Source organism: Somniosus microcephalus, unplaced genomic scaffold, assembly GCF_052327205.1.
Source record: "Somniosus microcephalus isolate GS21.2 unplaced genomic scaffold, FLI_Smic_1.0 unresolved_chr2, whole genome shotgun sequence".
Classification (NCBI taxonomy): domain Eukaryota; kingdom Metazoa; phylum Chordata; class Chondrichthyes; order Squaliformes; family Somniosidae; genus Somniosus; species Somniosus microcephalus.
This window is the reverse complement of record NW_028225180.1, coordinates 33100498-33117750: the sequence shown is the minus strand read 5'-3', so window position 1 is coordinate 33117750 and position 17253 is coordinate 33100498. Positions and strand designations below refer to the sequence as shown.

The window sequence follows — 17253 nt, the reverse complement described above, 5'->3', positions numbered from 1 at the left end:
TGGCCATGATCTTCCAAACATACGTAGATACGGGGGAGGTGCCAGACGACTGGAACATTGCAAAAGTTACACCCTTGTTCAAAATTAGGTGTACTGATAAACCAAGCAACAAAAAACCAGTCAGTTTAAACTTAGTAATGGGGAAGCATTTAGAAACGATACATCTTGACCAAATTAAAACCACTTCGACAAGTGTGGATTGATCATGGAAAGTCAACACGGATTTTGCAAAAGCCAATCCTGTTTAAATGAATTGATTGATATTTCTGCTGCAGTAACAAAGAGGGTTGGGTGGTGCGGCGGGGTGGTGAGGGCAATGTGGTTGATGCAGTTTACAAGGATTTAAACAGTCGTTTGTTAAAGTGCCACTTAATAGGCTTGACAGCAAAGTTGAAACACATGGAATAAAAGGGACAGTGGCAGAATCGATACGAAATTGGCTAAGTGACAGGAAACAGATAGTATTGGGTAACGGTTGTTTTTAGGACAGGAGGAAGGTGTTCCCCTTGGGTAAGTACTAGGACCACTGCTTTTTTGGACATATAGTTATAATTTGGACTTGGGTGTACCGGGCACAAATTCCAAATGTGCAGATCACAAAATATTTGGAAGTAGAGTGAAAAGTGAAAATAAAAGTGATACACTTCAAGAGGACACAGACAGGCTGGTGGACAGAGCGGACACGTGGTAGGAGAAATTTAATGCAGAAACATGCGAACTGATACATTTTGGAAGGAAGAACGATGAGAAGCAATAGAAAATAAAGGGTACAATTCTAAGCGAGCTGCATGAGCAGAGAGACCTGGGTCTATACGGCACAAAGCTTTGAAGGTATCAGGGCAGTTTGAGAAAGAGCTTAAAAAGCTTATGGGAAGCGGTGCTTCATAAATAGAGAAATAGAGGACAACAGGAAGGAAGTTATAATGAACATTTATTAAACACTTCCTCGACCTCAAATGGTTTATTGTGTCCCAATCTGGTACCGCACTTTAGGAAGAATGTGAAGGCATTAGAGAGAGTCCAGAAAAGATTTACAAGGAAGGATCCAGGGATAAGCGACTTTGGTTATTTGGATTGACTGGAGAAGCTGGTTGTGTTCTAACTATTCCAAAAAATATAGCATTAAATATTAATTCTTCCTCTGTGAGGCACCAATGGCGGCATCACTACTTGAAAGGCTTTAAGAAACGCTGTTGCTATATCAGTTGGTCCAGAGTATTAATTGTTTTATAGCGGGCACATTATTTTAATCTGTTCTCATTTACTTCCTGATTTTAAATTCAGATGCTAAAAGCTTACTGATGCTGAACAGCTACACGGATATCCAGCTGCGGAAAATTATCGGGTTCTACCGTCAGGGAATAGAACATTCAATTGAAGAATTCGTGGAGGCTGTCAGTCGGAAACTTTTTGATGTGAAAGTGTTTACTGAAACAGATCATGAGGTATGCAACAAATATGGTGGAATCTCATTGCGTTAAATGAGTCATGAGTCAGAGTTAGATTAATTGTATTCCGTGCAACCCAACGATATAAGCAGTTCTCAATAATGACTCTGAAATTGAGTCCGATGTCAAAGAAAGCATAAGCGCTCCTCTGAGATATATCTCTGGTAAATTCATTTGTTCTTTAATCTTCAATTAATGTATTCAATAATGAGAGAACAGCATCTCATTGTCTAACTATGTTTGCTTCATGGCAGCGTCCGAAGCCCAACTATCGGTAAGTGCTTCTTCAATTGACATCCCTCATGAGGTCAGAATTGGGGCTAGTCACTGATGATTGCCCAGTGTGCAGCTCCATTTGCAATTGCTTCAATAATGAAGTAGTCCAGCCCCATATGAAGCTAGACCTGGCCGTATAAGTGAAAAGTAATATTCTTGCAATGCAAGTTCAAGGGAATGACCATCTCCACCAAGCGAGAATCTCATCATCTCTCGCTGATATTTAATGGAATTACCTATGGCGAATCGGCCATCATCAACATCCTGGGCGACAGGACTAAAACAAGCTCTGTGAATTCACTGTGACACGTGTGGCTGTTAAGGTTTATCCAGTGGCCGCATTTCTGCAGGGGATGGATTTACTCCAGTTTCTGACAGCGGACATAGAGGGCGTCCTATCAATTGATCAATTACCCCAAATTACTGGATTGCACGGGCCAAGCCCAGACAAATCGAAATTAATAATTTATAAGTCATCACTAGCAGCTCTACCATCATACGTCCTCAGCATAGCACCAGTGGAAAACCTGGAGAAAGATAAAACTTGTAATAGCGGCATACTTCTAAAATAACATGAAGAAATTAACTGACGTTTAAAAGCTAAGTTGTCAGAATTCAAGGCCATGAGTTTCTGTCCATTCTCTATCAAAGAAGCCCTGCTTTTCCAGTGAATCATTTGATTGGTTTCAGCCGTTGCTGGCTGCTCGGATCTCTAGAAATTTGTAGAGAAAGTATCTAAAAAGTTGCTTCGATTTCTCTGCTCCTTTGCACTTCCCAGCATGGCTAGCTCTCTCTGCCTTTATAAGACCTTCCCTGCCACAATGTTTACATCGAAATAAGCACTTTCTTAATTTCTAACCTCACACAATCTGCATTATCTCACATATTGCCGAGGACTCCCAACATTCATCCAGTCTATGGGATATACAACCTATTGCCTTGATTCCTGACCCCTTCTTCGACTCACTGCTCAGTGTCGTCACTAATACTGGCCTCTCCTCAGTCATCATCCTCTGACGTCAAGACTAACATAATTACCCATTCCATAAAAACAATCTCTGGACTCATCTAAAATATCCAGATGCTCGCATTTCCAAATAGCTCCTTCAATTAACCAACACATGTATCTACAAAGCATTCCGAATATAGCTGGGTAATTGAAGGCACAGATTGTCTGGGGATATGCTATAAGTTATGAAGTACAGACATTAATAGCTTAACTGACTTAGGTAATGACAGGATTATGAGGGAGAAGTTATTATTAAAAGACACAATTGCAGCACGGGAACTCATGACCGATATAATCAATTATATGCCAAATTAACCCATAGGTTTGGGGTTTCAGAATAATAAAGGCGCGATTATCATGCATCGAATAGTGTGAAGTGGATAGAAAAAGATCAATAGAGAACAATTGAGAAAGTGCTGCTTTAACAGTAACGTGAATATTGGTGACTTTAAATATCCAATGGATAGAAGTAACATAAATGTGGAAGAAACGGCTTGTTATTCTCAGCCTGTCCGGTACATTGATTAGATTGTTATGGCTTTACGAAAACAAGGAAGGAGTGAGTATTGGATAAATTTCTAGAAATGGGGAGTGACTAGTAGGTGCTCTAAGGGTTGTGTCACATCCAGGAAAATATGATATCAAAAGGATCGATATGAATCGTACAAGATAACGGGACAATCAAAGCAATATACATTTTAAAGGAATAAAACTAAATTTAACGAAACAAAAATACTAGCCTAAGTATATTGGCACGTAAATGAGCAGAAAAAGCCACGGAAAATCAATGAGAATCTCCAAATACGAGAAGATTTCCATAGAGGATACACAAATAACACGAGAATAAAAGATTCGCAGCACAAACGAGAATTGCTCGGATCTGCAAAGGAAATGAACGAAATATTAGATTTTAAAATAAATATAGGGTAGTAGGGCTCATTAAGTAAAAAAAAAATCAAGGAAACATGGAGAATTTAAAGTAGAAGCGAAAACATTCTAAATTTCTGAAACAAACGATTGGCAGGTCTCAGAATTAGAGACAATTATCATATTTCAGAAACTCCGAAATAATCAGTTAATCAAAGGACAGAGCTGTTTAGAGATGAAAACTACAAGGTTCATAAAGAGCATGAAGAAGTAACCGGTAAGATATTGCTACTGCTTCGATGAATGAAGGTGATACTTGGAATGAATGAAAGGCTCAATGAATTAAATTGAATGAAAATCGGACGCGGCATTAAGTGGGCCATCTAATCTCTATCAGCACTTACGTGCTACTGGCCTACAAAAAATTCACACGTATTTTTATGTTTTTCAATTTCTGCAATTTGATTTTCAGAAACCACTTTGTGAGCTTATGAAATATTACTGTTCCTATCAACCAATAATGCTTGATTTTGGTCGAAGCCTGTTCCCCTGTTCCTCCAAACTTAACTTTCGCTCTTTTATTCAGCAATTTATCCTTTTCCATTTTTGATGAGAATTTAGAATTTCCCAGGATGGCTCAACGATGCTCCTCTCTTTCTCTGCAACTCTCCGTGATCTCTGTGCTCATTTAATTCTGGGCATTTGCTTCACCCCCATATTCTCCACCTCACCATCGGCAGCAGTGCCTTCAGCTGCCTCGGCCCAAAGCTCTAAAATTCCTTCGCTAGTCCTCTCCTTTAATAAACTCCTTAAGACTTACCACTTTGACCAAGCTTCTGGTTACCCGAGTGTGCGATTTTCTATTCATTCATCTTAAAAAGAGATGGACAAATAGAAAATGCTTTTTATTATCTGATTATCGTGTTACATGGTACAAAATGCTTGCAATTGTGTTTTAGAAAATCAGATCTCTAGCTGAAATTCAGAGCAGAAACGATACCACCAAACATATTTTCGATACTGTGCTGGAAAAGGGAGCTCGGGGAGAAAGAACAATCTGGAACATATTTCTTGAACTTCTGAGTACCAACCCCAAGCTGGAAGCGACACTTTCAGAGATACAGAAAAATGTTGCATGGTTAGAAAATAATCTGGAAGGTATGTGGTGTCCAAATCTAACTTGCAAAAGATCGTGTTTACAGTCAGAGTAACAATGTTCATTGCTTATGGCGAGAACCTTGTTTTAACTTATTCTATGAGGACGAAATTGGACATAGGCGAGTAAACAAAACAGGTGGATTTGCATTTGCCGTCTGCTATAACACGTCCGGTATTCAGTTTTATTCAAGGTTATTCGGACGCAGTGTAAAATATGCGATCGATGCAATACCGCCTGTAGTATAGCTTCGCCAAAAACGGGCGGCATCGCATCTCAAAATAGAAATTTAAGAGGGAAAGTAAAAAAGGAAATAAGAGACGCAAAGAGAGGATGAGAATAGACAAGCAGCTAAAAAAGGGAAGCCGAAAGTCTTCTATAGGCATATAAATAATAAGGAGGCTGTAAGAGAAGGTTTGGGGCCGACTAGGGACCAAAAAATAGTTCTACGTATGCAGGCAGAGGGCATGGCTGTGGTAATAAATGAGTGCTTTGCATCTGACTTTACCAAGGAAGAAGATGCTGTCAACTTCATAAAGAAAGAGAAGTTAGTTGCAATACTGGATGGGATATGCATTGATAAAGAGGAGGTACCAGAAAGGCTGGCTGACCGGATGGGAGAAATCATAGGATGCTGAGGGAGGTGAGAGTGAAAATTGCTAGTAGAAAATTGAAGGTACTGACCATAGTCTTCCATTCATCTTTAGATACGGGACAGCTGCCAGAGGACTGGAACATTGCAAATTATACATCCTTGTTCAAAAGAGGGTGTAAGTATAAACCCAGCAAACACAAACCAGCCAATTTAATCTCAAGAAAGGAAAAGCATTTTGCAACGATTAATCGGGACAAAATTAACAGTCACTTGGACAAGTGTGGATTGGTTAATGAAAGGCAGCACGGATTTTTCAACGGTAAATCGTGTCTCACTAATGCTCGTGATTTTTTTGATGCGGTAACAGAGAGGGTGGAGGTGGTGGGGGCAATGCGGTTTACAAGGCCTTCCAAAATACGTTTGAAAAAGTGCCACTTAATAGGCTTTACAGCAACGTTGAAACCCATGAAATAAAAGGGACAGTGGCAGCATCGATACGAAATTTGCTAAGTGACAGGAACGAGACAATATCAGAGAATAATTGTTTCCAGACAGGAGGAAGTTGGTCCCCTGGGGCTGGGTACTAGGACCACTGCTATTCTCGATATATAGTTATGATTTGGGCTTGCGTGTTTCGGGCACAATTTCAAAATTTGCAGGTCACATAATACTTGGAAGTATAATGAACAGTGAGAAGGAAAGTGATACACTTCAATAGGACCTCGGCAGGCTGGTGGAATGGGTGGACACGTGGCAGAAGAAATTTAATGCAGAATCGTGCGAAATGATATATTTTGGTAGGAAGAACGAGGAGAGGCAATATAAAACAAAGGGTACGATTCTAAACGGGCTGCATGGGCAGCGAGCTGGGGCATATGTGCACAAATCGTTGAAGGCATAAGCGCTATTTGAGAACGTGGTTACAAAGAGTATGGGAAACTGGGCTTCATAAATAGAGGAATACAGGACAAAAGCAAGGAAGTTTAAACGAACCCTTTTTAAAAACTGTCTCGACCTCAACTGGAGCATTGTGTCCATCTCTGGGCACTGCACTTTAGGAAGAATGTGAAGGCATTAGAGAGAGTGTAGATACGATTTACAAGAATGGTTCCAGGAATGAGGGACTTTGGTTAAGTGCATTGACTGCACAATCTGGTTGTGTTCTCCTTAGTGCCTGAAGTTTGAGAGGAGATTTAATTGTGGAACTGTACTAGCTACAATCATGTCTAACTTAAATTATTTGTTTTTGTGTGATTATTTTCTCTTGATAATTAAATCTATTTTCCCAAATTTTTGTTTCCTGTACTCAGTGTATTGATATCCATAAAGCTCAGCGTGACGGCCTGTGGGCTTCATTTCTCAGTTCCTGTTTCACAATTTAGTCTTCCTTTAAATAAGGAAGGAAAATGGAAGCACGAATGAAGTTGCATTTAGTGTTTCATACTATTATCTCTGTATATTATTTATTAGCTGTTCAGGCAAACATGTGAAAGTCACGACTATGTAAAATTGCTCACCAGCATCTGCTGATTCCCAGGATTTAAATCAAGCCTGGAGTCTTAGATCACCATCAGCAAGAACTATAGGTTATATTTCTGGACATTCACGGCCATATGAATATTTGCTGGTTCTTTTTCCATGCTTTTGTGAGATTTAGACTCGATTCCTCAAACGACCTTTGGGCCTAGCCCATCATAAACTCCAGCTTGTCCACAGCTCAATTACTTCAATTCAAATTAACCCTGATTTCCGTAAACCACTTGGTCACTGATTTACATTCACTTCTTATCCAAAATTGATCATGTGTGACATGGTCCTACTCATATTCAACTTAATATATGGCCCCACCCACCTTATTCCTACAGTCTACTTAACATCCCATCTGTTGCACACCTCTACCTGGCTGCGGTCTTTGCTGTATCGGTTCTTCCGCACCGCACTCCAGGAAAATATGTCAATCCCACTGACTCCATTCCTACGGACGCCCATCCTTCTCTTTCTTAATTACTTGAAGCAGCCTCCGAAGTTGGCAAGGACTGGGTCTTTCCTCCTAACTATACGAAAAAGTGACAGCATGAATTTTAATTCCTCTTCTGTAAGTCACCACTGGCGGCATCATTGCGTGAAATGTGATAATAAACGCTGTTGTTATATCAGTTGGTCCAGAGCATTAATTGTTTTCTGGCGGGCGCAGTATTTTAATCTGTTCTCATTTATGCTTTGACATTAAATTCAGATGCTAAAAAGTTACTGATGATGAAGAGCTACACGGATAATCAGCTGCGGAGAATTATCGAGTGCAACCGTCAGATTCTAGAACATTCAATTGAAGAATTCGTGGAGGATGTTAGTCAGAGGCTATTTGATGTAAAAATGTTTACTGAAACAGACCATGAGGTATGCAACAAATATGGCGGAATCTCATAGCGTTAAATGAGTCATGAGTCAAAGTTAGATTCACTGAATTCCGTGCAATGGATCGATATAAGCAGTTCTCAATGGTGACTCTGCAATTGAGTCCGATGCCAATGTAAACAACATTATAACTGCTCCTCTGAGATATATCTCTGTTAAGTTAATTTGTTCCTTAATCTTCAATTAATGCATTAAATAATGAGAGAACAGAGTCTCATGGTTTTACTATCTTTGTTTCATGGCAGCGTCAGCGTACCAACTCTCGTTAAGTGCTTCTTCAATGGCCATCACTCACGAGGTCAGAATTGAGGCAAGTCACTGATGATTGCACAGTGTAAAGCTCCATCCGCAATTCCTCCGAAAATGAAGTAGTCCATCCCGATATGAAGCTAGACCTGGACAACATCCAGGTTTGGCCAGATAAGTGACAGGTGACATGTGCGCAACTCAAGTTCCAGGCAATGACCATCTCCACCAAGAGAGGGTCACGTCATCTCTCCCTGATATTTACACGGCGAAGCGGCCACCAAAAAATCCTGGAGGACAGGACTCAAACCAGCTCTGTGAATTCACTTTGAAATGTGCGGCTTTTAAGGAAATTCAATGACCGCATTTCTGCAGGGGATGGATTTGCTGCAGTTTCTGAAAGCGGACAAAGAGAGCATCCATTCAATTAATCATTTACCCCAAATTACAGGATTGCACGGTCCAACGCAGACTAATCGAAATTAATAATTTAATGAGACACCACTAGCAGCACTACCATCATAGGTCCTCAGCATAGCCCCACTGGAAGACCTGGAGGCAGATGAAACGTGTAATAGCGACATACCTCAAATATCAGATGAGGAACTTAACTGACATTTAAAAGCTAATCTGTCGGAATTAAAAGTCCTGAGTTTCCGTCCATTCTCTATCAAAGGCGCCCTGTTTCTCAAGTGAAACATCTGATTGGTTTTAGCCAATGCCTGTGGCTCGGATCTCTAGAGTTTTTTAGAGAAATTATCTAAATCGTTGCTTCGATTCCACTGCTCCTTTGCACTTCACAGCATGACTGCCTCTCTCTGCCTTTATAATACGTTCCCGGCCACAATTTTACATCGAAATAAACACTTTCTTAATTTCTAACCTCACACAATCTGCATTATCTCACGTATCACCAAGGACTCGCAATATTCATCCAGTCTATGAGACATGCTACCAATGCTTTGATTCCAGACCAGCTCATGTCATGCCCATTCTTTGGCTCACTGCTGAGTATACTGGCCTCTCCTCAGTCATCGTCCTCTGACGTCAAGACCGCCATAATGACCCATTCGATAAAAAGAATCACTGAACTCATCTTCAATATCCACCTGCTCGCTTTTCCGAATATATACGACAATTACCGAACCCATGCAGACACAATGCAATGTGAATATAACTGATTAGTTGAAGGCAAAGATTGTGTTGGGATATGCTATAAATTATGATGTACAGATATTAACAGCTTATCTGGCTTAGGAAAGGAGAGGATTAGGGGGAAAAAGGTATTATTAAAAGATACATTTGCAGCACGGGAACTCATGACTGATATAAACAATGCTCCGCCAAACTAATCCATAAGTTTGGGGTTTCAGAATAATAAAGGAGTATTTTAATGCATTGAATAGTGGGAAAAGGATAGAAGAAGATCAATAAAGCAAAAATGAGAAACAGCAGCAATAACAGTAACATGAATATTGGCGACATTAAATATCCAAAGGATTAAAATAACATAAGTGTTGGAGAAACGGCATGTCATTCGCAGCCTGTACGATACGTTGTTTAGATTGGTGTGGTTTTAGGAAAACAAGACAGGAATGAGTATTGGATCCATTTCTAGAAACGGGGATGGACTAGTAGGTGATCTAGTGGTAATCTAACATCCAGGAAAATATGATATCATTAGGATACATATGAATCGTAGAAGATAACGGATAATTAAAGTAATATTCATTTTACAGGAGTAAAACCAATTTTAATGCTAGTAAAATACAGCCGAAATATATTGGCACGTGAACGAGCACAAAATGCAGCGGAAAAACAATAAGAATCTGCCAAATAGGAGAAGAGTGCCAAAGAAGATACAGAAATTAGACCAGCATAAAAGAGGTGCTGTACAACCTAGATTTACCTGGACGATCATAGAAAATGACCGAAAAATGAAATTTTAAAATACACAAAGGGTATTAGGGCTGATACAGAAAAACAAATGAAGGAAAAATAGAGAATATAAAATAGAAGCGAAATCATTCAAAATCTATGAAACGAATGAGTGGCAGGTGTCAAAATTAGAGTAAATTATCATATTATGTTGCATAATCTCCTCAAAAACAGTTTATCAAAGTACAGAGCTGTTTAGAGATATAAACTACAAGATTCATAAAGTGCATGGAGAACCGACTGATAAGCGTTTGCGACTGTTTCAATGAATGAAGGTGATACTTGGATTGAATGAAAGGATCACTGAAGTAAATTGACTGATAATCTGATGCGGCATAAAGTGGGCCACCGATTATCTATCAGCCCCTTTCGTGCTACTGGCCAACAAAAAAATCACGCACATTTTTATGTCTTTCAATTTCGGCAATTTGTGTTTGTGAAACCACTTTGTGAGCTTAAGGAAAAGTACTGTAACTGACAACCAATAATGCTTGATTTTGGTCGAATCCTATTACTGCAATCTTAACTTTCCCCCTTTTATTCAGCACTTTATGATTTTCCATCTGTTGGTGAGAATTTAGAGTTTCCCTGGATGGCTCAACGATGCTCATCTCTTTCTCTGCAACTCTCCGTGATCTCTGTGCTCTTTCAATCCTGGGCATTTGCTGATCCCCGATTTTCTTCGCCTCACCATTGACAGCAGAGCCTTCAGCTGCCTCGGCCCTGAGCTCTGAAATTCCTTCGCCGAACCTCTCCTTTAAGAAGCTCGTTAAATCTTATCACTTTGAACAAGCTTCTGCTGATCCGGTTATGAAATATTCTATTCATTCATCTCATAAATAGAGGGAGAAAGAGAAAAAACGTTTATTATCTGATTCTTGTGTTACTTGGCTCAATATGATTGCAATTTTTTTTAGACAATCAGATCTACAGCTGAAAGTCAGCGCAGATACGACGCTTCCAGACACATTTTCAATATTGTGCTGGAAAAGAGAGCTCGTGGAGCAAGAACAATCTGGAACATATTTCTTCAACTGCAGAACACCAAACCCCAGCTGAAAGAGATAATTTTAGAGATACAGAATAGAGATACATGGTTAGAAAATAACCTGGAAGGTATGTGGTATTCAACTCTAACTTGCAAAAGATTGTGTTTACGGTCAGAGTAACAACGTTCATTATCTATCGGCAGGACCTTATTTTAAGTTTGTCTGTGAGGATAACATTCGAAATGGACGGGTAAACAAAACAGGCGGCTTCGCATTTGGCGACCGTTATAAAACACGCCCAGTATTTAGATCTATTCAAGGTTATTCAGGCGCAGTGTATAACAGGCGATCGAGGCAATAGGTCCTGTAGTATGGCTTCTTCGAAAACGGGCGATATTGCATCTGAACATAGAAATTTGGGAGGCGAAGTGAAAAATGATATACGAGGGGCAAAGAGAGAGGATGAGAATTGATTGGCAACTAACATCAAAGGGAATCCAAAAGTCTTCTATATGCATGTAAATAATAAACAGGCAGTAAGAGACGGGGTGGGGCTGAAAACTGACTGAAAAGGAGACGTACTCATGCAGGCAGATGGCATGGCTGAGGTACTAAATGTGAATTCTGCATCTGAATTTACCAAGGAAGAAGATGTTGTCAACGTCGTAGTGAAAGAGGGGGTTGTTGCAATACTGGATTGGTTAAAAATTGATATAGAGGAGGTACATAAAGGCTGGCTGACCGGATGGGATGAATCCTGCGATGGTGAGGGAGGTAAGGGTGAAAATTGAGGAGTTACTGGACATAATCTTCCCAGCTTCCTTAGATACGGGGGTGGTGCCAGAGGACTGGAACATTGCAAATGTTACACCCCTGTTCAAAAGAGGCTCTAAGGAAAAACCCAACAACTACAGACCAGTCAGTTTTACCTCGATAATGGGGAAGATTTTAGATAGGATAAATCGGGACAAATTATCAGTCACTTGGACAGTTGTGGTTTGATTAAGGAAAGTAAGCACAGTTGTTTCAAAGGCAAATCATGTTTAACTAACTTGATTAATTTTGCTCATGCGATAAGAGAGTGGGTGGTGTAAGGACTGGTGAGCAATGCGGTTGATGTGGTGCACATGGACTTCCAAAAGACGTTTGATAAGGTGCCACTTAATAGACGAAAGAGCAAAGTTGAAACCTATTGACTGAAAGGAACAATGGCAGCATCGATATGAAATTGGCTGAGCGACAGGAAACAGATAGTACTGGGGAACGGTTCTTTTGAGGTTTGGAAGAAGGTTTTCCCCTGGGGTCGGTACTAGGGCCACTGCTTTTCTGGATATATAGTTATGATTTGGACATGGGTGTACCGTGCACAATTGCAACATTTTCACATCACACAATACTTGGAAGTATAGTGAATAGTGGAAAGAAAATTGATAGACTTCAAGAGGACATAGAAAGGCTGGTGGAATGGGCGGACACCTGGCAGATGAAATTTAATGCAGAAGCGTGCGGTTTGATGGCATAGAAATTCCGTTCCCTACGGGTGTGTAAGTACTATGTACTCAACCATAGGGCCAAAGGAAGTGCTGGTTTTACGCTTGCACTGCGCATGCGCTGGAAACCGGCTCTTCCGTTCTCTGCAGAACGGGCTTGTAGGACAAACGCCTGTGCCAGATAGGCAGCGCGTACATATCAAAATTCCGTTTTTTTCAGACTGGCTTGAGTCCAGGTAAGTCGGGAACAGCTGCGCCTAGAAATGCAGGTGCAAGGCCTGCTTTTAGCAGGTTAATAGTTTAAGAAAGTAAAAAAAATGTTTTTCCACAGATTTATCATTGTGAAATACTTTAAAGAAAGGTACGTTTATTGTTAGCCCTGATAAATACTTTAATTATTTTTTTGAAAAATTTACATTTTTGTTTAAAATAGTTAATTTATGTAATTTATAGTCATTTTAAAAATGTAATTTTTCTTTTTAATTTATTTGAAGTTTTACTTATGTTTTAGGACTGATCTCTATTCATAGATTTGACAGGTCTTCCTGTCAAATTTATGAATGGAGATTCCCTGCTCCGAATGGCTCCCCATGGCCCATGTGATCTCAGGGACGCTGCAAACTGGTTGCGCCCCTGGGATACGTGTCGGGCAGTTTGAGGAGGCGCATGAGCAGAACTGTACGCCGGCTCAGATCATTACGATCGGTGCAGTTCGTTTGTGCAGGCCGGGAGCTTTCACCTCCGATGGGAATTTCTGGGCCAATATATTTTGATTGTAAGACCGAGGAGAGGCAATATAAAATAAAGGGTTCAATGATAAACGGGCTGCATGATCAGAGAGACCTGGTGGTACATGTGCGCAAATCGTTGAATGTATCAGTGCTGGTTGAGAAAGTGGTTAAAAAGCTTACAGGGGACTGGTTTCATAAATAGAGTGATAGAGTACAAAAGCAAGGAAGATATAATGACTTTTTTTTAAACACTGCCTCGACCTCAACTGGAGTATTGTGTCCAATACTGGGCACGGCACTTTAGGAATAATATGAAGGCATTAGAGAGGGTGCAGAAAAAATTGACAAGATTGGTTCCAGGGATGAGGGATTTGGTTATGTGGATTGACTGAAGAAGCTGATTCTATTCTCCTTAGAGCAGAAAAGGTTGAGATGAGATGTGCTTGTGGAACTGTATTAGCTGCAGTCATGTCTAAGCTAAAGTACTTGTCTTTGTGTGATTATTTTCTATTTATAATGAAATCTCTTTTCCCAAAGTTTTGTTTCCTGTACTCGGTGTATTGATATCCATAAAGTTTAGTTTGACTACCTGTTGGCTTCAAAATATTTCCATTTGTCAGTTTCTGATTCACAATATAGTTTTCCTTAAAATAAAGATGGAAAATGGAAGCACGAATTAAGTGTTATTTACTGTTTCATACTATTAACCTCTATGCTATTTATTAGCTATTCAGGCAAGCATGTGAAAGTTAAGAATATGTCTAATTATTCAACAGCATCTGCTGATTCCAAGGCACTAAATCTAATCTGTAGTCTCAGATCACCGTCAGGAACAATTATAGGGTATTTTTTCTGGAAATGCAATCCAATTAGAATATCTGCTGGTACTTTATCCATGCTTTTGTGAGCTTTAGACTCGATTCCTCCAACAACCTTTGGGTCTAGCCCATCATGAACTCCATCTTGACCACAACTCAATTTCTTGAATTCAAATTCACCCTCAGTTCCGTGAACAACTTGGTCAATGAATTACATTCACTTCTTATCCCAAATTGATCATGTGTGAAATGAATTACACATTTTCCTGTATTCCTTCTGATCCCTACATTCTTCTTAACATCCCCTCAGTTACACACCTCTCTCTCACTGTGGTCTCCAGTGTATCGGTTCTTCTGCTCCGCACTCCATGCAATGATGTCAATCCCACTGACTCCGTTCCAAAGGGCCCACCTCTTTCTAATTCTTACTTACATTAACCAGCCTCCGAATATTGCAAATACTGGGTCGTTCCTCCTAACTACATCAAAAAGAGAGCATTAATTATTAATTCCTCCTCTCTGAGGAGCCACTGGCGGTATCACTGTTGAAAGGTTTTAATAAAGTCTGTTGCTAGATCATTTGGTCCGGATTATTCATTGTTTTATAGCGGGCACAGTATATTAATCTGTTCTCATTTACACCTTGACAGTAAATTCAGATACTAAACCATTATTGATGCTGAAGAGCTACACGGATAACCAGCTGCGGAGAATTATCGGGCTCTACAGTCAGAAACTACAACATTCAATTGAAGAATTCGTGGAGGAAGTTAGTCAGACACTTTTTGATGTAAAATTGATTACTGAAGCAGATCATGAGGTACGCAACAATTATGCTGGAATCGCTAGTGTTAAATGAGTCATGAGTCAAAGTTAGACTAACTGTCTTCCGTGCAACCTTTCGATATAATCAGTACTCAATAGTGATTCTGAAATTAAGTCAAATGTAAAGGAAAACAACATTTTAAGTGCTCCTCTGAGATATATCTCTGGTAACATAACTTGTTCTTCAATCTTCAATTATTGCATTAATAACGAGTGAAAAGCATCTCATGGTTTAAAAATATTTGCTTCATGGCAGCGTCCGAGTCACAACAATCGTTAAGTGATACTTCAATGGGCATCACTCATGAGGTCAGAATTGGGGCTAGTCACTGATGATTGTGCAGTGATCAGCTCCATTTGCAATTCCTCCAGTAATGAAGTAGGCCATTCCCATATGAAGCTGGACCTGGACAATATCCAGGTTTGGCTGGATATGTGACAAGTAACATTCGTGCAACTCAAGTTCCAGGCAATGACCATCTCCACCAACAGAGAGTCACATCATCTCTCCCTGATATTTAATGGAATTATTATCGGCGAATCCGACACCATCAACATCCTGGAGGAGGGAACTAAAACCAGCTTTTTGAATTCACTGTGAAATGTGCGGCTGTTAAGGTAATTCCAATGGCCGCATTTCTGCAGGGGATGGATTTACTCAAGTTTCTGAAAGCGCACATAGAGGGCGACATATCAATTGATCAATTACCCCGAATTGCAGGATTGCACGGGCCAAACCCAGACTAATCGAAATTAATAATTTACTAAGACATAACTTGCAGAACTAACATCATGCGCCCTCAGCATAGCGCCAGTGGAAAACTTGGAGAAAGATAAAACTTGTATTAGCGACGTACTTCTAATATCACATGAAGAGATTAACTGATGTTTAAAAGCTAAGCTGTTGGAATTAAAGGCCGTGAGTTTCCGTCCATTCTCTATCAAAGGAGCGCTCTTTCTCCAGTGAACCATCTGATTGGTTTGCACCATTAACGGTGGCTCGGACCTTTGGAAATGTGTAGTGAACGTATCAAAATCTTTGCTTCGATTTCTCTGCTGCTTTGCACTCCACAGCATGGCGGCCTCTCTCTGCCTTTCTAATACATTCCCTGCCACAATTTTTACATCAAAATAAATACTTTGTTAATATCTAACCACTCACAATCTGCATTATCTCACGCATCACCGAGGACTCGCAACATTCATCCAATCTATGTGAAATGCCAACTACTGCCTTGATTCCTGGCCAGCTCAGGTCATGCCCCTCCTTCGGTTCACTGCTCAGTGTCGTCACTAATACTGGCCTCTCCTCAGTCATCATCCTCTGACGTCAAGGCTAACAGAATTACCCATTCCATAAAAAAAACTCTGGAACCATCTATTATGTCCACATGCTCGCTTTTCCGAATATCTCCTACCTTTACGTAGCACATGCCTATGCAACGTGTTCCGAATATAGTTGGTTAGTTGAAGGCACAGATTGTCTGGTGATATGGTATAAATTATGATGTACGGACGTATATAGCTTATCTGGCTTAGGTAAGGACAGGATTAGGAGGGAGAAGGTATTATTAAAAGATTCAATTCAGCACGGGAACTCAGGACTGATATAAGGAAAGCTTCGCAAAATTAATCTATATGTTTGATTTTACAGAATATTAAAGGAGTTTTATCATACATCTAATCGTGGGGAAGGATAGAAGCAGAGAAATACAGAAACATTGAGAAAGTGCAGCAATAATGGAAAGACAGTTGTTGGTGACTTTAAATATCCAAAGGATAGAAGCAACCTAATTGTGGGAGAAAGGGCAAGACATTTGTAGCCTGTCCGATACGTGGTTTAGATTGGTATGGTTTTAGGAAACTTGGAAGGAATGAGTATTGGATAAATTTCTAGAAAAGCGGAGGGATTAGTAGGTGATCTAAAGGTAGTGGAATAGCCAGGAAAATTTTATATCATTAGGATTCATATGAATCATAAAAAATAATGGGATAATATTAGCGAAACTAAAATGCTAGCCCAAATATATTGCAAGTTAATGAGCAGAGAAAGCTGCGGAGAAGCAATAAGAATATGCCAAATAGGAGAAGATTGCCATAGAAGATACAGAAATTACACGAGAATAAAGGATAATTGCTTGGCTTTGCACAGAAAATAAATAATATGTGATTTTAAAATAAATATAGGGTAGTAAGGCTGATTATGTAAAACAAATCAAGGGAACATGGATAACATAAAATAGAAGCGAAAACGTTCAAATTGTATGAAACGAATGAGTGGCAGGTGTCAGAATTAGAGACAATTATCATATTTCATGAAATCCTAAAAAAACAGTTAATCAAAGGGCAGAGCTGTTTAGAGATGAAAGCTACATGGTTCATATAGAGCATGACGAAGTGACTGATAAGCTTTTGCTACTGCTGCGATGAATGAAGGTGATACTTGGAAT

General features: G+C 39.8%; 1 protein-coding gene across 1 annotated transcript in view; it reads left to right on the top strand.

The window, feature by feature from the left end:
• LOC147092433 (uncharacterized) overlaps nt 1-17253 on the top strand; it is a 43103-nt gene that overhangs the window by 8253 nt on the left and 17597 nt on the right. The window contains exons 5-10 of the mRNA XM_085975594.1: nt 1285-1445; nt 4560-4758; nt 5464-5670; nt 7588-7748; nt 10868-11066; nt 14629-14798. Of these exons, the coding sequence (XP_085831720.1) occupies nt 1285-1445; nt 4560-4758; nt 5464-5670; nt 7588-7748; nt 10868-11066; nt 14629-14798 (1097 nt within the window). The remainder of the gene's footprint in view (nt 1-1284; nt 1446-4559; nt 4759-5463; nt 5671-7587; nt 7749-10867; nt 11067-14628; nt 14799-17253) is intronic.